Source organism: Quercus lobata, chromosome 9, assembly GCF_001633185.2.
Source record: "Quercus lobata isolate SW786 chromosome 9, ValleyOak3.0 Primary Assembly, whole genome shotgun sequence".
NCBI classification, from domain to species: domain Eukaryota; kingdom Viridiplantae; phylum Streptophyta; class Magnoliopsida; order Fagales; family Fagaceae; genus Quercus; species Quercus lobata.
In genome coordinates this window covers 48,796,819-48,818,169 of record NC_044912.1, presented here as the reverse complement: position 1 = coordinate 48,818,169, position 21,351 = coordinate 48,796,819, and the positions used below count along the sequence as shown (strand labels likewise).

Here is a 21,351-nt window from a genome sequence, read left to right as displayed (position 1 = left end):
CAAATAAAAAAGCATATATAATCACATCTTTCTTGGGAAAGAAACAAAGATGGAAAGCAAGAGGGAAAAAGTGAGTTAGGGCAACAAGGAAAGAACCAAACAAACAATATCAAAATCTGAAATCTACAAATCATAACAGAAAATCCCAAAACATCTAAGCAAATATCTAAATCTATACCTATCCAACCAAAATACCCAAAAACTAAGTCATATTAAATACCCAGATATAAGAAAGGGGAGAAAAAATAACCGGTGGCAGTTTCGACGATCTAATGATGGCAGGTAAATGGCCTGAACAGAGTTAATGGCACTTAGATTTCTCTTCCTCAATCTCAATTCCTATGTGTGCCTGCGGTTTCGGTGTTCTGAGTCTGGCAAGGGAACGGATGGCGGCGGAAAATCTAATAGTAATCGTGTTTTGCCTCTTTCTCTTCTCTGTTTCTCTCACCGTGTCCTAGGCCTCATCGCCTCCCTTTATTTCCATCTCTGTGTGTATCGTATTTCTATCTCTCCTTCTCTGCTTCTTTCCCCGTTTCCTCGTCGCCTCTCTCTCTCTCTCTTTCATCGCCTCTCTATTTCGATCTGTGTGTATATGGAGGTGCAGCGAAGAATCGCAAGTTTGAGTCTGAATTTTGATCGGGAAATATGATTTGGGTTTTAGGGTCTGAGTCTTTTTTGTTTTTTTGTTTTGTGGATAAGCGGCGTGAAAGGGTGTCTTTTATTACTTTTTTTTTTATGTTTTTTTTTAATATTGTGTTGACGTGGAAATTTGTGGGAGTTTCAAAAACTTCGGTTATATATATATATATATATATTGATAAATAAGTGAGTAAAGCATTTATATTATATTCATCCATAAATAGGAAATGCTAATTTCCCTTAAAAGGTAAATAAATACTAGTTGTTACCATTAAACCTTAAAATAAAAAAATAAAAAATGATATGTTGATAATATTTTCACAACAAAAGGCTGATTGTTAATAATGGATAAAAAAATAATTTCAATGATGAATTCAAATTATAACTAAGTACAACTTATCAGCTAAAATTTGTTGTAAAAATAATATAGATGTAGCATTTTATTAAAAAATATATATATAGCTATATAAATATGTAAGTTGTTATAGCATTCACATCAGCTCGCTCAAAAAATTTCATCTTTTTTAATATAAAACCTACTTTTTCTATTTTACATAATTACTTTTCAAAATATTCCACATCATATTATCTATTTTACATTATGTGAGTGATTTTGATAATAAATGTGTAAAATTAATATCTTTTTCTATTTTGCATTAATTGATGCAAATGCTCTTACTCTAATTTCATTTTGAACTTACTACTAACATTATTTTTTTAAAATAGCCAAATATGAGGGAGTTACACATATGGTTATAAAAAAAATTATTTTAGTAATTTTTCCTATACTTGCTGACTTGCTGTTTACTCTTTATATTTTTCAAACCAAAATGAAAAAGAAAAAAACAAAAACATTTTCCTTACCTGTTGAAGATTTGGGGCACCTGCAGGAAGAGGGAGGCCTGCCTTGGCCCGGAGCAAGACGTAGCTATCCAAGAAGTAGTTATGGTGGGGATGATGATGCTGGTGCCTCCGTGCCCCATAGCACGTAGAACAAAGGTCGTAGGTATTACCTCCAGCATTGTCAAAGCATGCAACGCACGTGAAATACAGTTCCATTAGTTGATTTCCACAGTAATCACACCACACATTTGGGGCACCTGCAAAAAGAGGGAGGCCTGCCCTGGCCCGGAGCAAGACGTAGCTATCCAAGAAGTAGTTATGGTGGGGAGGATGCTGCTGCTGGTGCCTCCGTGCCTCATAGCACGTAGAACAAAGGTCGTAGGTGTTACCTCCAGCATTGTCAAAGCATGCAACGCACGTGAAATACAGTGCCATTAGGCCAATTCTACAGTAACCACACGACACACCCCTGGTTTTGAAGATATAGTAAAACGTGAGGACTTCAAAGAAATCCGAGAACCCGTCTCCATTGCGGTCCAAACTACGGAAAAAATTGGGGTCGACCCTGTTGTATCCGTTTTGAACGAAGAATTGGATGAACTCATTGAAGCTAACTCCGCCATCGCCATTTGTATCCATTGAATTGAAGAACTCTATTGCTCGTTGCCTAAGTTCATCGGAGGCATTACTATAGTAAGCTGAAGCAGCCATGTGTAACTCTTCCATATTTGCCATGTCAAAGGCTGCTTGAGCTGCTTATTGAGTTATACGTTTAATTTGGCAATATGATGATAGCATTTCTTTGATAGCATTTGGATTGCGTTTATGTGGTGTTGCGTTTGCCTTTTTTTTTTTTTTTTTTTTTTTGGTTGTTGTTGCGGTGAGAAGAACGTGAAGATGTTGTCAGTCAGTAGGTCCTGTATACTGGGCATGGGACCACTACCTTTTTTACTAGCAAAATAAGTTTTGGACAGTTCTTTTTAGTGGGTACATGTATTGTTTATAGAACCTATAAACCTCTTTTTTCAATAAAATTTTCATTAAAAATAAGTTCTACGATACTATTCACACATTTAAAAATTATTTTGTTACAATATTTTTAATTTTTAACAAAATAAGCAGTATTTAAATAAACCTTTAGTTAATGATATTAATAATTCATATTCCAACTTGGATGCTTGGACTGTGATTGATGGTACTTCCACCTCCACTTACTTTGGATGTTTGTATCAGATAATTTTTTCCACCGTGTTTGACACTTCACATGAGATGCTTGGACTGTGATTGATAGTACTTCCACTTCCACTTTGGATGTTTGTATCAGATAATTTTTTCCACCGTGTTTGACACTTCACATGAGATGCTTGGACTGTGATTGATGGTACTTCCACTTCTATATTGGATGTTTGTATCAGATAATTTTTTCCATCGTGTTTGACACTTCACATGATATTAAAATTTTCCTGCCCAGTTTTCCACTTTCCTGGTTTTCCACATTGGATGAACTTTGGAGCATGATAAATTTCCATCGCATTTGATACTGAAAGATTTTTCTATTTTTCCGCTCTGTTTGTCACTTTGCTTTTTACCTATTTCCACTTGAATGTACGGGCTATATCCTTAATTCATAAGTTGATAGCCTATTTTGACCGTCTTGTTTTACGTGTTAAAAAGAGTGAGATATCCCTTAAGTTAGGGTTTTCAAAATAGAGTAAACTAGTCACTAATCCATGCGATGCATAGGAAAACTATTGAAAATAAGATTTTAAAAAGAAAATTTTATTAATTTTAGATTATATCAAATATTTATTTATGGTAGTTTAAAATATTATTTCAAATCTTCATTTCATTTTATTTTAGTTGGAATAACTTATATAATTAAATGAAATGCTTATAAATAAGAGATGACATTAATAATATACTATATATAGTTAGTGATTATTCAAGATATCATTCAAATATGACAATTTTTTGGTTCTAAAAAAAGAACAATATTAATGCATTTAAACACAAAATACTATATTGTCCAATAGATATTACAGCTTTAAAACTAAAACAATGAGTAGTGATTTTTAATTGATTGGGGTAATAGCACAACTTTTAATAAAAAAAAAAAAATTGATTTAAAATTTTTTGGAGTATCACTATATTAAAAATGCCGGAAGGAAGCAAGAAATTCCACTGAAAAATGCTACAAATACATTTGGGTTTTTTTTTTTTTTTTTTTTTTTTTTCAATGAGCAGGTACATTACTATTTAGTAGAGTCTTAATACATGGGGGATGGTCCTCCATCCAATACATCATTGTCTAGCAAACCCAGCCAGTTCTTTGCTTCAAATGCTATCTTTTCTGTTGGTCCGTTTGTTCAAGGAAAGCCACAAGAGAAAAATATATTCCTAATAGAAGAACCAACTACCAAGTAGTCTAACATTATTAAGGATGTGGCCAATGCTCAAATTGGTAGGTACAGCTGACTTTACTTCATCTACTGGACAATTAAATTCACACTCTATCTCTATTGCTTGAAGCCCCAAATCCATAGAGGCCATGTGCACCCTTCAACATGCTATCTAGACTCATTATTTCTCTAAACTTCCATATATTCCACAGCAAGTGTACAGGTTGTTTGCACCAAATCCACTACTAACTTCAAAGTTTCATCCACATGCCTTTGGTTTCGATTTGACCATAATAGCCAACCTCCACCGCAACTAATACAATCAACTGAATTGGTTAAAACAATTATCAAATATTGGGAATATAAAAATACAATCAACTGGATTGGTTAAAACAATATACCACCTGGGAATATAAAAATACAAAACTTGGTAGTATGTATATGATATCGTTGAAAGATTTAAATATCATTGCAGGCTTCTTGAATTCCACCCATCACAAAAGCCACGGCTTACATCAAATTGGTCTTTGAAGTCTTGATCTCATTCATCCCTAGAACCTGGAAAATCAAATTTCTGGACTAATTGAAAATTTGTAAATATTTCCAACTATCATCTAACGATGAAATTATTATATCTTTTCAAGAACAAAAGGGAAAACAAAGACCAAATGTTCTATGTAGCAAATTTGAAACCTATCACCAAGAAAAAGAATTAAACCTATTGGAAATTCATTAATTGGTACCAATGCAAGTAATTGGTACGCTAAAATATATTGATGAGTAGATAATGGTGACGATGAGAGAATAAAACTTTATAGGAAAAAATAATATGAATAAATTACTTGTGTATGCTTTGAAGCTACTACCATCTCTATCAAAATTTTGAGGAGAAAAATAGAATGAAATATATTAATAAAATAAATATATAAATTTTATTATTGATGCAACGATTTCTCTAATGTTAAAGTGAAAAAAATAATATTCACTCTCACAGCAACTCAAAACATTTACTTAATATATTATATTATCCATACCATCCAGCCACCACTTCCACTCCGGGTGATCATCTCTAACCACCCTCTGAAATTTTGTGGTTGCCTATGTTTCCTAGCCAACACAAAATTCTGCTCCCCACCATTAAACAAAACTTCGCAAATAAGTCTTGTCACATTTAGAGATCTCAAACCAACCATTTTCATTGTAGAAACCAAAATACACACTCAGTAGTTCCACCACTATAAATTTTACAACAAATTGAGCTATGGCAAATATTGGTAACACAAAATCTCATAAAGGATTTAAAAGTATATTCCAAGGGGAAAAAAACAACAAATTTTTAATACAAATAGTTAGAGTCTACCTTTTAATTTGGAGTATGCACATGTTTTCTTAAAGAATATAATCATATGAAACTTGAAAGCAAGTTCAAAGAATAGGTGCAGTACATAAAAGCCAGTCATTCATTTAAGTTGGAGAAAAAAATCGATCTTGGTTCAATTGAAAAAGCATAAAAAAATGACAGTCATGTTTTTACATTACACAAAAAATGACACTGAGAAAATAAGGCCAACAAATACATCTCACCCTGATTAAATCAACAACACAGCATCACATTCCCTACTTATCTTCCTTCTTACCACTCTCCATGTATTATGACTTCTAGAACAACAACAAAAAATCACTTACAAATTTTATCAAACGGCTTGTGTATGTGTAAGGAAAAAAAAACTTAATGAAAAGAGAGAATTTTAAAAAGAAAAGAGAGTACCATGTTGCAGCAACACCTACATCAATATAACCGAGGGTTGTTTTTTCTCTCAAGGCCTGAGCAAGCTCCTTTGTGCCTAAAAATTGAAAACATAAAATGAGGTTTTTGTAGGTACCTATGTATTTTTCGGTTATGAAGTCAACAGATTAAAAATATGTAATATGCCTTTTGATTTTGCATAATGATAGAGGTATTTTTTAAAGCTTGCTATTTGTTAACTCTCTCTTAACCCTCTCTCTAAATCTCTGCCTCAAATTTATAATATCTAATACCATGCCCATCTTGCATAATCATATATAAATGAGTTATATAACTCTCAAACAACTATACAAACCAACCCCGACCTTCAAAAAAAAATCCCAAAGAATCCAAAATAGCGGTAGCCCTAACATAACATTCCGTAGGCTATCATATAAGACAACCCAGAGATTATAATAATTTATAAAAAGGGAAAACCAATGTAAATGAAGACGACAATAACACTATATATCAAACCATAGCCTTTTGTAAATTCTTGGAGCTGAATTCTTTTAAACAGAGAACAAAAGGCATATTACAAATGAATCTGAGAACAAACACCTGAGCATTCCAAACTTGTTCAAGAAATACCACAAATGAATTGGCAAAGAAGAATCAGAGAACAAACACCTGAGCATTCTATCAAACACATTTTCAGCAATCTCAAACAACTATACTAACCAACCCCAACCTTCAAAAAAAAATTCCAACGAAATCCAAAATAGTGGCAGCCCCAACATAACATTCCATAGGCTATCATATAATAAGACCAAGAGATTATAATAATTTATAAAAAGGGAAAACCAATGTAAATGAAGATGATAGTAACACTATATATCAAACCAAAACAAACCCAAAATTGAAATCAAAATAAAAGAATCCTAGGAAACAAAAATCCAATAAAAATTGCATAACCAAAAAAAGGGAAAAAGAAAATCCAAACCAATGTAAAATGAAGATGAGAAAAACACTATATATCAACTAAAACAAACCCAGAATTAAAACAAATAGAAGAATCCCAAGAAACCAAAAATCCAATAAAATTGCATACAAAAAAAGGGAAAAAGAAAATCTAATTACAAAAATTTCATGATTCTTCTTTGCCATAGATTGACAACAAAGTAAGAAGAAGAAAACGTGGAAATCTGCAAAGAAAAAAAAAAAAAAAAACTTAAATCCAGAGCAACCCACAACCAAAAAACCACAAAATTCTACGAAACAAAAACAAAAAAACTTAAATCCAAAGCAACCCACAACCACAAACTAACAAAATTCCATGAACAATTGAAGTGGATAAAGGAGAGCAATATATAGAAATTAAGGAGAGTAAAAACATGTTTTAATTACCTCAAAATAAAAACATAATGGGCTGGATTGAGCGACGATGGAGAGGTAAAGAGAAATCGATGCAGTGGGCAATGATCCATGGTGGTGGTGGGGGTGGAGGATTGAGTTTTGGCATGCTAGTGTATATTAGAAAATAGAGAGGTTGTAGGGTTTAGACGTGAAGGCTAAAGAAAGAGTTGTAACTTGATTAGGGTTCTAAATTGATAATACTAATAAAACATTAAGAAGAATTAAAAAAAAAGAAAAAAAAAAGAAAAGAAAAGAAGAAGAGTTGACGTGAAAGGATTAGGGGGGGGGGTGGGGGGAATTATATAAATATAAATATAATATAAAATAAAAATAAACGTTAAGAAGAATTTAAAAAAGAAAAAGAAAAAAAGAAGAAGAGGTGACGTGAAAGGATTAGGGTTATAATTGATAATCTATATATATATATATATATATATAGATTATTTAAGAAGAATTAAAAAAAAAAAAAAAAAAGGTGACATGAAAGCTGATTGGGGGGGGGGGAATAAATGGATAAATTCTAATGTAATAAAACATCAAAAAGAATTAAAAAAAAAAAAGGTGACGTGGAAAATTGTGGAGCTAGCAGAGACTTCGGTTATATATATATATAGATGAAAAAGTGATATTATTAATCAATAAGAAGTTGACCACATAAACAATTTGTAAAAATCAATAAGAAGTTGGCCGCATAAACAATTTGTAAAAATGTTATAAAATAGTTTGTGACTGTAACATTACTCTTAACAACATGTCATATAGACTTTATTGTGATTTTTGTGAAACTATTGTGTTCATAACTTTCACTAGTATGTAACCCATGCTTATGCACAAGAATAATAAATTGTAGTCGTACTATTGATGTTAACTAGTAAGTTGCCTGTGCATAGTTTTGTGACATTTTATGTAAAATAGTTTTGAATAATGTTGTACATAAATTATAAAGAAAAAGTAAACTAAATTAGAGTAAAAAAAAAAAACATTATGAGATATTAAAAATTGGTTTAGTAGCTTCACTGCATATTTATAGCCTTCTTAAAGTAAGATTATTATTTTTTTAAATCATGAAACCTTTTTAAATCATGAAACCAAAAATAAATACAAAAGAATAATGAGACCATGCAAATCAACTAATTTGTGTTGTGTTCACATATTTCATACCATAAAATAAAAGTATACTCAACTCTGTAACTGTCTTCCATTTAACGATAGTGCAACATTAAGATATGTTGTTGACAAGTATGTATGTATGTGTCTTATAAATGATTTAAAATTAAACCATGGTAGAATATGACTTTACATTGCACACCATATTCTCTCTACTTATATACCCAAAACAAAAACTAACTAACCAAATTACCTAAACCTAAATCATATTTAAGCCCTTAATTTAAAAAGAAAAAAAGATTACTCGTAGGGGTTTCAGTGTCTTGATGGTGGTGGGAGACCAGTATAACAGAGGTGGTGACCTCTTAGATTTCTCTTTTTCTCTCTTTCAAATGTTTTGTTAGTCTTAGGTCTTTTATTTTGGTAATAATGAAATAATACCTTTTATTTAACAATCCATAACATTATTGTGTCTCTCTATCTCTCTCTAGAGTCTTATCTAGTTAGTTATTACTATTAGTCCTTACTTTTTTTTTTTTTGTTTTTAAAAAAAAAAAAAATACAAAAAACAGTGGGTGCGGGTATGCTAAAAGACATGAAGAATAGTGAAATGTGTGGTGTAATATGCTAAAAGACATGAAGAATAGTGAAATGTGTGGTGTAAGCTTAGGCAATTAATGAGATATTAATGAGATAACAGCAAAATAAGATAATATGAACTTTTGGGTAACAATAAAAAAAACCTTAATGAAAGATCATACCCAAAAAAAAAAAAAAAAAAAAATCATGCAATGCACAGGCCAATAACCAGTCTATATATATATATATATATATATAATTAAAGCTAAAACTGAGAGAAAACCTAATTAGATTCTAGATTGGATTCCAATTGTTGTCTAATTTTATGCCATGTGTCCAATTTAAGGTTTTTTTATTTTTTATTTTTAAAAAACATTGATTTCCAAATACCAATGGACTCACCATTCTAAATACATTACAATATACTAATTTTTATTTTTATTTTTTTATGAGATAGTTTATTTGATGAGATAGTGGCTCCTAAAAAAGGGCCATATATGGGACTAGGGTTGTCCAACTGGCCCAAGACCCGATCAAACCGCCCGAATCCGACCGACCCGAAGCCCAACGGGTCGGCCTGAAGCCCAACGGGTCGGCCTGAAGCCCTTGGCAGGTCGGATTAAGGTCCTTATCTCAAGAAAAATGACTATTCGGTTTGGGTAGCGGGTTAAGGGTTTAAAAACCCGTATAACCCGACCCAACCCAACCAAAGTTTTAAAAGAAAAAAAAAAATCAGATCAAGATCAAATCACGTGTGAACTGAGGACTATCTGGACTGATAAGACCGAGCACTGCCTTCTGCCTAATTGAGAACTACATGGCACCAGAGACTTCCTTCCACGCAAAAGCAGACATCATATCACCAGCAAGCATCAGAACGGCTAAAAGCCTAAAATTGGGACTAAAAGGCTGAAATTTCCCTTCAGCCTCTCTATGTTCTAACTCTCTAGTCTCTTCACTGAAATTGGTTCGGCCTCTTTAATTCTCTTCACTCTCTCTCACTCTCTCTCTCTCTCTCTCTCTCTCTATATCTCTCTTTACCAGCCGGTCCAGCCCCAATAGCTAGTCGGCTACCCTTCAAATCAAACTCAGATTTGATCTTTCCCATGCCTCTGTTCATGAATCATGGTTTAGGGTTTCAAGACCCAACTCGGCTACACTTATAAAAATCAAAATCAAAATTAGATTTTCCCTCAAATCTCTCTCTTATAAATTGGACTTTTCTGGTCGTTTTCTCTGCTCTCTAGTGATTTCAAAATCTCTCTTTTTTATTTTGAAACAAACAAATCCCTTTACTCAGTCTCAGATTAGGTAAAGTTTCTTCCTATTTCATCCCTTTTTTTCCTGTATTTTGTGTTTGTGATTGGGCAAAAAAAGAGGAAAGCTTGATGATTTTCAGTCCTTTGTTTAGTATAATCTGTTCTTCATGAGTTGATTAACTTGCCACAACGACTTGATGCTAGAAATTGCTAAGCTTTATTTTATGTCATTTGTTAATGTTGTGACCTGCTACTTAATTGCGTTGAAACTTTTGTTTGCAATTAGATTGTTAAATGCATTATAAGGAATCTCATTTTCATTTCAACCTTGTACAAATATATGTTCTTTATAGGCTATGATACTGAGTCACCATTCTAATAGACTAGAGTCTTTGACGTCTCAAACAAAGTTTGTCATAAATTTATTTACTCAAGCCATCTGCTGCTAGTTATTTAGGAGGATGCATCTCATTCTTTATTTACACTATTAATATTTGTATGATAATTGATACATCAAGCTTTCCTCTTTTTTTTGCCCAATCTGGGTTTATCATTTTGTTAGTGCTCTATGTGTGATTTGTTAGTGCTCCCTGGGTTTATCATTTTCTTCCTTTGATTCATTATGTTAGTGCTCTTATTGTGATTTGTATTTGCCCTGTTTTATTCCTTGTTTTGTTTTGTTTTTTTTAATGATCAACATACTTGTATCTTCACTGTAAAAAAAGAATATAAACCCCTATTTTAACAAGATGAAATCCAAACACATTTTTATTTTTTTATCTGCCTGTTTTATTCTTTGTTTTGTTTTGTTTTTTATGATCAATATACTTGTATCTTCACTGTAAAAAAGAAGAAGATGAACCCCTATTTTAAAAAGATGAAATCCACATTCTTATTTTCTTATCTGATTGTATTTTATTACTCATTTGTTTGATTCATTTTGCTTTCTTAACTTAAAAATTTGAAATCCTAATTTTAAACAGGAGTTGAAATCCTAGGCTTTTTGCTTCCTTCTCAAGGTTGAATCCCTAATAGCTAAGAGTTCTTTGAGGTATCATTTCTTTCTCTTTTAACTTCTTGTTATTGTTTGTGTGTTACTTTTATGGTTGTTTGCTAATGCATAAATTTGATGTCTTAAGTTTATGGAACCCTCAAGTGATGCACCCTCTTCCCAAGCAACACCTATTGGCACAGCTGAACCTGTTGCCCAAGCTGTACCTACTGCCACTCCAACTAATGCTGAGGTTCCCCCACTTCCACATAAATGTAATAATAGGAAAAAGTCTATTGCTTGGGACCATTTTGAAAAAGTAGATATTGGTGAAGGTCATTTTAAGGCTGTTTGCAATTACTGTCTTATCTAGCTGATAGTAAGGGGCATGGTACTGCTAATTTATTGAATCATATGCCAATTTGTGTTAAAAACCCTAATAGAAAGACACTTAAAGGGCAACAAACCTTAGCGTTTGAACCCAAAATGGATGGGGAGGAAGGGTTTCAGCTTGTACCGACAACCTTTACTGTTGAGGCTTCTAGAAAGGCACTTGCTGAAATGGATATAATAGATGAGTTGCCTTTTAGGTTTGTTGAAGGGTATGGGTTTCAAAGATATGCGACGACCTTACAACCTAAGTTGCGAATTAGGGATATCCCATCTCGTCAAACTGTGGCTAGGGATGTGATTGGCATTTATGGTGTTGAGAGAGAGAAACTAAGGGGGGCCTTGAAGGGTCGTAGGGTGTGTCTTACGACGGACACATGGACGAGTATTCAAAATCTGTGTTATATGTCCCTTACAGGTCATTTTATTGATGATGATTGGAAGTTGCATAAGAGAATTTTAAATTTTTGTCAAGTTGAAGACCATAAGGGGGAGACTGTAGGTAGAAAGATTGAGTTGTGTTTGCGTGAGTGGGGTATTACTGGCATATTCACTTTAACAGTGGAAAATGCTAGCTCAAATGGTGCCACCATTAAGTTTTTGGAAAATGTAACTAAAGATTGGGAGGGGACTATTTTAGAACATGAGTTCTTACACATGAGGTATTGTGCACATATCCTAAATCTGATTGTGGGGGATGGTATGAAAGAAATTGATGCATCCATTGCAAAGGTGCATGAAGCTGTGAGGTATGTGAAGTCCTCACCAAATAGGAATCAAACTTTTGTGGGTTTTGTGGAGAGATTAGGTATTGAGTCTAAGTCTCTTCTTTGTCTAGATGTACCAACTAGGTGGAACTCTACCTACCTCATGTTAGAAACTGCACAAAAATTTGAGAAAGTGTTCATACGAATGGACTTTGAGGATGATAGTTATTCTTCATACTTTATGAACAAGGAGAATAGTGGTGGTATGGGATCTCCTAGTAGTATTGATTTTCAAAATTGTAGGACATTTGTGGGTTTTTTGAAGCTTTTTTACAATGCCACAAAAAGTTTTCAGGTTCTTTGTATGTTACTGCAAACACCTTTTTTGATGAGATGTTTGTCATTCAAGAGAATATTTCCCATTTAAGTAAATCACAAAATCACCTCTTGAAAAATATGGCAACTAAAATGGAATCTAAGTTTGATAAGTATTGGGGAAAAGGGGATAAAATGAATCATCTCTTGTATGTGGCTGTGATTCTTGATCCAAGAAAGAAGTTGAGGTTTTTGAATTTTTGTTTTTCTGAAATTTATGGGAATGAAGTGGCTGATGTGATGGTTGAATTGGTGAGGGATGCCTTGGTGAAGTTGTAAGATTTTTACTCTCGTGTTGATTCACCAAATGTACAAGTAGCAAGTGGGAGGGAGAGGACACACATAAAAGGAGAGTCAATTGGTTGTAGCGATCCATATGCAATGGTTAATTCTAGGTTTGTCCGTTTTTTGGAGGCTGAGCAGTCCATAGAGTGTAGCAATGAGATTGACAAATATTTGGCTGAAAATTGTGAAAGTAGAAGGGGGATGTGAAATTTGGGATATTGGGGTGGTGGAAGGCCAATTTAGATAGGTATCAAGTGCTGTCCAAATTAGCTAGGGATGTGCTGGCTGTACCTGTTTCTACTGTTGCTTTTGAATCAACGTTTAGTACCAGAGGATGCATACTTGATCCATTTTGGAGTTCACTTTCCCCACTTATGGTTCAAAATCTTGTTTGTGCACAAGACTGGCTTCAAGCCTTGGTTCCAATTTCTTTTCGCAAATCAAAGGATGAGGTAGAGGCCTTGGAAGATGAATTTCATGATTTAGGTAATATGTTAACTTCCAAACTTTTTGTCTATTAAGTGTTATTAAATGTGTCTTATGCAAATGAAATTTAATCTAATAGCCTTCATTTCTTTCTCTTTCCTAGTTATACATCAAGCTGCAGGTGGTGGAAGTTCAAGCTCAAGCAAAGGTATCTTAATTAGCATTGATAACTAATCACAAACTGGGTAAGTTTCTGCCCTTACTGTTATTTCTATTGAGTTTGGTTCTGCTTTCTCTATTGTTTTTGGTTATCATTATTCTGTATTTTTTGGTCTTGTCCTTATATTTTTTATTGATAAATATCTTTTTGCCCATTTTCTTGTAGGAGGAAGGACACACATTTTGTATAGGAGGCAGATTTTTGGATGCAATTTGGAAGTTCTTTTGGACAATGCTTTTCTAATTGATGATTTATAAATCAACTCTTGCTTATAGGAAAGAAAACTTATTAAGTTTATAGGCTTTCTTTTCTATAAGTCATGGACTAAACTATATAGTAATTGCTCTTTAAATGCTTTAGAAAAGCTATTTTTTGGAAATACTTTAGATATTTCATAATTGTAAGTTTGTAACTAATTATAACTAGCTACTGCCTTGGTAGTTTACTGCCTTACACACTTGCAGTAACTACCTTTCTGCCTTCTTTAACTCTATGGAAATATTGCAAGAGATGCTCTTATTAATCTTTTGTTGCCATACTTGTGGTGTGGCTGTGATTGAATTATTTGTTAGAATTTGATTTCTAGCTTGTGTAAGTTGTGTTACATGTATAGAATGGTTGGCACAACTTGGCAGGTTTAATAGGTTGCCCAGGTTTACATGTATGGAATTTGTTTGCTCTATCCTCTTGTGCTTTTGTTGGCCCAGGTCTTAATGCTAAAGGCATTTTGAAAAATTTTCTTTCTTGTATTGTGTGGTTTTAACAGGTAGTTAGAAAGTAATATCATGTGTGTTTTTTTATGTGCTTGCAATTACCCAGGTTGTTATGTGTTATGTATTTACTGTATTTTTTGTCATTAGATGTGAGCCAGAAAATTAAATTTGGATTGAAGGGCTGGAGGCCCAAAGGGTTCAAAGTTGTGTAATGGGCCAATTTGATATATATACATGATTTAATGATATAAATCTTTGTTAAAAGTAGTAAGCCCATTAATTTGGGCCCAAAAGGCCTGTCAAAAGTTGAATTAAAAAAAAATTATGCAAATTCACAATTTTAGCCCAATTTCGGCCCAAACCCGCCTAACGGACCAAACCGACCCATTCAACTGTTGACCCGAACCGCCGAGTCTGACCCATATATTGGTCGGTTGTGGGTTAAATTTTTTATAACCTGATCCAGTCGGGTCGAGTCCAGGTCAGGCCCAAACCCGAGCCGACCCGACCTGTGGACAGCCCTATATGGGACTGTGATTTCATGAACAACATGTAATTTTAAATAGAGTAATGGTATACATACATACATACATACATACATATATAGCCAAAACTGAGAGAAAATTTGATTAAATTCTAAATTGGAGTCTAATTTTGTGCCATGTGTCTCATTTAATTTTTAGATTTGAGTGTCAATTGAATTATTAGGTACAAAAATCAAAGAGTCTAAAATTAATTAGATTCTAAATTGAATTTTAATTGGAGTTCAATTTTGCACCATGTATCCTATCTAATATTTTAATTTTTATAGTAGGTGAATTACTTGGTACAAAAACCGAAAAGTTTAGATCTAATTAGATTCTAAATCATATATATATATATATATTTGTGATTGTTTTTAAATGTAGATGTGCATATGCTCGGGGTTACACACTACTTTTATTAAATGAATGTATCAATTTTTAATTAAACACAAAATAGAAAAATAATTAGGAAATTGATTTATTACGTTGTTGACATGATACTGATTATATTCATTACCATGTTAGTTAGAAGATTTTTATAATATAATTGGTAATAACTTTAACTTCTTAACAAAATGATAATGTAAAAAATTGACATTTGGCTTTTTTTTTTTTTTTTTTTTAATTTCATTTTAAAATTTGGTAAATAGTATGTGTAGGGACAAAGTTTGGAGTCCAAGCCCAAATTGTATGAAATCCTAGTCCAAAAAACCCAATACAATGAATTTTGTAGAGTATAGGTCAAAGAACTAGGTTTGGATGAGTTGAGTAACGACTTGCATGGGGTTAAGAAGCAATCAAACACAAATAAAAGCTATTATGATTAAAGGACCTTTCGTCCGAGGAGATTAGAATTTAACATATAAATACAGATCATCACCTTAGGGTTATTTAGCATGCTATAGTATTTCCTCTCACTCTTTTTCTCTGCCTCTTCTTCATGGGGACTCTTCCACATTATATAGGCTCTTCCTAATCATCTGGACCTAACACTTTTTGATCACTTGGATCCCCACTTGAGTACCCATCCCATTAGACACCCCTTTTAGTCCTCTGTGAGTTGCGGCAGCCAAGGCAGCACTGTTCAGGGGTTTTCTTTACATTAATGCAGTCAGAAAAGTAGCTGTAGTACATTTAATGTGGTGGTGACAGCTTTTCCTTAGATATTTTGAGTTTTCTTTCCTCTCACGTGCTCAGGGGGCGTACTTCAACTGCTTGAGTATACATTTGGTCTGCGTCTACCGTGTCCGAGGAGGAGTTCCTCTTCGGACCTTATTCCCTTTGTCTCCCACTGATGAGACTTGTAACGTAGATCATCTAAGTTGTGTTTCTCTCCTTGGGCTTGTTAGTATCCTCGGATAAGGCCCAAGGCCCAATACATTATTTTGGGCCCTAGCCCCCACAGTATGTTTTTAGATGATGTTCATGAGCACTTTAACTAAAAAGTCAAGACTTAAACCCCATTTGGTTGCTGAGAAAGCAAAGGAAAAGAAAAGAAAAGAAATTTTCAATTTATGCTAATAAAATGACATCTCATTTACTTATGGAGATGCAATTAATATATTTTCAAATATTTTATTTTATTTTCTGTAAGGTTAAATTTAATCAACCATCTTGTTGGCTTTATTCTGTGCCAAATTTGCTTGTATTTCAACAATTAGTAACCCTGTATTTAGGTGAGATTTTTGTAAGTGTAGTGAGTGAGATAGTGTGAAGAAATGCCCAAGAGTGTGTAAGAAAAATAGAGACTAACAATTGGATCTCGCGAGTGACTCGCGGCTGCAAGCCGCTAGAAGCTGCACACGTACCAGGCATGCCAGAAGTTGAAGCATCATGCTAGTTGGAGCACTACAGGACAAAATAGGACAACTGGCCGTTCAGTTATCTCGCGGCTGGATCTCGCGACTCAGTCAAGCCACGAGCCAGCCTTGTTTTGAAAAACTTGACTCTTCACATTTCATTCTCATCCAAGTATAAATACCCCCTCATACCCACGAAAGAAAGAGAGCTTCCAGAGAGAATTTTGAGAGAGAAACCATAGAGTAAATCAAGATTGATTCATCCACAATCTTCACATAAGAGACTCTTCAAATTCCTCTACTCTTTTCCTCTCCATTGTTAAATCCTTGAAAGGCCTTTCACCAAAAGTTTTTCTCACCATATCCATTTATGTGAGAGGGCTGTTTGGTGTTTTTAGGAAGCAGTTAGGAAGGAACCAATCTCACATTGGTTGATACATTGGTCAAGTAGCGGAATCCGGGAAGCTAGAAAAGAAATAGGTTCGGCGCAACCTCGTTAGAGCAAAAAGCTTGGAGGGCTTAGGTACACTAGGTAGATTAGGCTTGGAGGGTCTATTACTGTTCATGTATCCCAACTTCATTTTCTAGTGGATTACTTACCGCTTGGAGGGCGGCGGAAAGGTTTTACGCCAAGGGTTTCGATTTCCTCTTCGATAACACATCGTTCTGTTGTCCTTGTGTTTGCATCTCTCTTTCCTTAATCTTTGCCTTTTATTTTCTACTGTGGATGTGATTTTAATTGGCTTAGATTGTTTACAAATTCTGTTTATAACTTGTGTTCATTTTCCACACATTTATTGTTTGTCATAAAGTTTGAATTGGTATTTTTGTTATTGGAGGTCTAAACGTTTATGGGTGTTTTATACACTATTTGAACTTTCATTTTCTAATTAAGGACACGTGATAATTCAAAGGATAGCTTAGATGGCATAAAAATATTATTTTGATATTAATGTTAGATACATCAATTCTTTTAATGTACTGCTTAATAATAAGGATTATTTTGACACAAACCAAAAGTTTAGAAACAAAATTGACACGTTTAAGATGTTAAAAACCATTTTGATACATAGTACAACTATACAAGTGTTAAAGACTAAAACGGTAATTAAACATGTTTTTTACATATTTTTATTAAAGATTAAATTCTATAAGGATGTGGTTTAAAACCCAAGTTTTACATCCTCCAATCCCAACATGCCACATCATCTTATCATGTATTAAAGAATAAGAACAATCACACTCAATCAATTATAATACTCATTTGAAAATTCAACCAAATTGAGAGTTTATTAAGATGTTATTAATTGTGATATGATGTACTGAGTTTTAAGTAAAAAGCTGATGTGACATCTCTTATTGGATGGTGTAAAATATGAATTTTACACCCCATTCTTACCAAATTCAAACTCTTTTTATTGATATCCTCAAAACACTTTTTTTTATTAGCTAAATTTGGAAACTAATATCTTGTTTGGTTGTAAGGGAGATGAAAAGGAAAGAAGAGAGGGAAGAAAAAAGGGAAGGGAAAGGGAAGAAGAGAGAGTTGTACATAGAAGGATTGCATTAAACAATTTCTTCAAAAGAAAGGTCTTCTTTTAAAAAATAATGAAACCCTCTGAAGGATTGTGATAAAAAAATTTCTAGAACACAAACTTTTCTCAAAATTATGGGTTGTGAGAAAAGGGCCAAAATGGCCCTACACCACCTTTTTTTGAAATTTTTAGCAACAAAACACTGTTTTGGAAATAAATGGCAAAGTACCACTTTTTCCAGAACTCGAGTTTCAGAAACTCGAGTTCGTCAAAAAAATTATGTGGTACTCGAGCTTGGTAAACTCGAGTACCATTTACACAATACTCGAGTATACCAAACTCGAGTACATTTTATAAATAAAATGCAAAAAAAAAAAAATTTACACAGTACTCGAGTTTGGTAAACTCGAGTACTGTGTAAATTTTTTTTTTTTTTTTCTTTCTGTTTTGTTTTGTTTTTTTTGTTTGGGGATATACAAAAAATAAATATAAAGATAAAAATAAGTATTCGAATATACAAAAAATAAACATAAAAAACAAAACAAAAAAAAAAAAAATTTACACTGTACTGTGTAAGCAGATTTGAATATACAGTAAATATGATGTGCAGAGAGAAAATTTTATTAATGTAGAAACAGATTTTATCAAAGCAGAAAAATATATTCGATTATTGTGAAATTCAAACATGAAAAAGCATTCAGATTTGGTGTTTAAATTTAGAAAACACGATTTCACTTGGTGTTTTATGAGAAAACAGTGAACAATTTTTTAAATAGTGAACATAAAATAATTTATGCAAAAAAGAGAGCGAATAATTTCATAAATAATACTGAACAAAAAATAATTTTATGCAAAATCGTAGAATTTGTTTATACGGAAAAATAGTGAACAATTTTTATGAGAAAACAATGAACAATTTTAATTAATGTAAAAATTAAATTCATATTTCGAAATTAACATCTCTATATTTTACAATGCTTCTATTTAAATAAATAAAATTCTTATTTTTATCTTTATATTTATTTTTTGTATATCCCCAAACAAAAAAAAAAAAAAAAAAAAAAAAATTTACACAGTACTCGAGTTTACCAAACTCGAGTACTGTGTAAATTTTTTTTAATATTATTTATTTATAAAATGTACTCGAGTTTGGTATACTCGAGTATTGTGTAAATGGTACTCGAGTTTACCAAGCTCGAGTACCACATAATTTTTTTGACGAACTCGAGTTTCTGAAACTCGAGTTCTGGAAAAAGTGGTACTTTGCCATTTATTTCCGAAACAGTGTTTTGTTGCTAAAAATTTCAAAAAAAGGTGGTATAGGGCCATTTTGGCCGTGAGAAAAGTATGAAACTTCATCAAAAAAAAAAAAAAAAAGTATGAAATATTGGCGAATAAGTCAAATTGTGTATTCTCACTTTTTAATAGAAAACTAAAAAGTGAAAATGCTTGGGACCATCATAGCACATATTAGTATAGAGAAAACTTAATGAAAGAGGTAAAAAAATGCTAAATACAAAGTTAGAGTGCCACTTGGCAAGACCTTATACACTCTCGTATGAGATCCATGCTTTTAAAAAAAATGACTCAGATGGAAGTCAAGTTCCCACAGTTTTTTTTTTTTTTTTTTTTTTTTTAATTTCAAATTTGTATATATAATAATAACAATAATAGGATTTAAACCCCATATTATCTACTACATGCTGATTATTTTTTATCATTCATTATTTAATTTACAAAAGAGTACTACCAATTAATCTAACTCAGGGGGGAGCCAGGTGGGTCGAGAGGGGGCAACTGCCCCCCTAACTCCTCTAAAAGACCTTAGAGTTGCTAATATTTAGGAACCATAAACGTTTTGCCCCACTGCCATGGTAAAAACTAAAAAACGAAAAACCCTTCTCTATTTGTGTAAGACTTTCAATGGCTAGTGTGGAAGTGGAAGTGGTCCAAAGTTCCAATCAGCCCATGAAAGAGTGATACACATTGGCTGTTTGGACCAGATAATTCTTTCCACCGGGTTTTTTTTTTTTTTGGTAAAACAGGATAACTTCATACACTAGGAATTAACAAGTCTATTACAATGCATAATTGTGTTATCAAAAGCCAAAAATACTCTCCACCATAGGCAATGGATTTCAAAAGACAACAAAAGATGATAACAAGTTAGCTCCTAGCTTTGCCAACGTGTCTGCACATTGGTTGGCTTCGTGGTAGGTGTGAGGTATCCGTTTATTTGGGATTGCCTTCGATAGGATCCTGCAATCAGTTAGGAGGAGTTCCATCAACAAATTTTCAGTCATTGTTCATGAGAGTAACAACAATTAAAGCATCAAGTTCTATAATAGGGTTATTCCACCGTGTTTGACACTTCGTATAATATTTTTCTTTTTTCCAGCCCCGTTTCACACTTTGCCTTTTCCTGGTTTTCCACATTGGATGAACTTGGACTTTGGACATTGGAGCATGATAATTTTCCATCGTGTGTGACACTCAGAAAGATTCTTTTATTCTTCCGCTCTAATTGTCAATTTGCTTTTTGCCTATTTCCACATTGAATGTACAAGCCATATCCTTAATTCATGTCTACATTGAAACTATTTTTTCATTAAGATGTTGGTCATTTACACACACCGAATTGATTTATTTCCAGCAAAGAGCATCTATACAATATATCCTGTTGCACCATGTCAAGTTTTTTATTGCACAAAAACTATTTTAAACACCCCAAAAGCAATCGAAATCATGATTTGAGTTGTTTTTTGGGGTCGTGTAAAACAGTGTAAATCACTTTGTGTGCAATAGGTTTAATGAAAATGATGGATGTGATCTCATTTATTTTATTTTATTTCAATTGGATGACCAAATACCCAATTTCGCAATCTCAATGTGAAATGACCAAAAAATACCATTTTGAGACAAGATTAGTCTGAGTTGACTTGAAGTCAAGTAAAGTTAGAATTTTCATCAAATCTTATTAAGTTCCATCAATATCCATAATTTGGAAAGTTGTTTTCTTAAATTTAACAAAATTTTACTCTGGTCAACCTAGATTTGGTTCAAAATAAATTGAAATCAAACCGTCCAATAGGGATAAAATCAAGATTAATTTATGAGTCATTAAATTCCCTTCAAACAACAATCCATGGTGGCTTGAAGTTGCAATTAGAGCACAATTGCAGATCCGGATGTTAGATTAGAGAAAGAACTAGTGGAGTCGATTGCAAGTAGAAAATTGGAGAGCTTGAGTACATAAATACTACTAGATTTGGAGGGTTTTATTAAGTATTCTGTACTGTAACTTATTTAGTATAGGACGTATGAAAAATAAAAAATTATACCACAGTTTTCCTTTTTCTTTTTTAATTTCAAATTTGGATATATATATATATATATATATTAGAATTTAAAACCCATA

The 21,351-nt window shown here is 32.9% G+C and overlaps 1 protein-coding gene across 1 annotated transcript; it reads left to right on the top strand.

Annotated features, from left to right (window-relative positions):
• Window positions 1-11,110: 11,110 nt before the first annotated feature.
• Window positions 11,111-12,710, top strand: LOC115961914 (zinc finger BED domain-containing protein RICESLEEPER 2-like). The gene is made up of 3 exons (XM_031080811.1): window positions 11,111-11,234; window positions 11,333-12,319; window positions 12,412-12,710. The coding sequence occupies exons 1-3, from the start codon at window positions 11,111-11,113 to the stop codon at window positions 12,708-12,710; spliced, it is 1,410 nt and encodes a 469-aa protein (XP_030936671.1).
• The last annotated feature ends 8,641 nt before the right edge of the window (window positions 12,711-21,351 follow it).

What these genes read in the sequence shown, in the direction of transcription:
- LOC115961914 (XM_031080811.1), top strand. Translation starts at nt 11,111, where the DNA reads ATGGAACCCTCAAGTGATGCACCCTCTTCCCAAGCAACACCTATTGGC. An exon ending in TCCCCCACTTCCACATAAAT is followed by an intron (nt 11,235 to 11,332) that starts GTAATAATAGGA and finishes TGTCTTATCTAG; the next exon opens with CTGATAGTAAGGGGCATGGT. An exon ending in GAACAAGGAGAATAGTGGTG is followed by an intron (nt 12,320 to 12,411) that starts GTATGGGATCTC and finishes AAAAGTTTTCAG; the next exon opens with GTTCTTTGTATGTTACTGCA.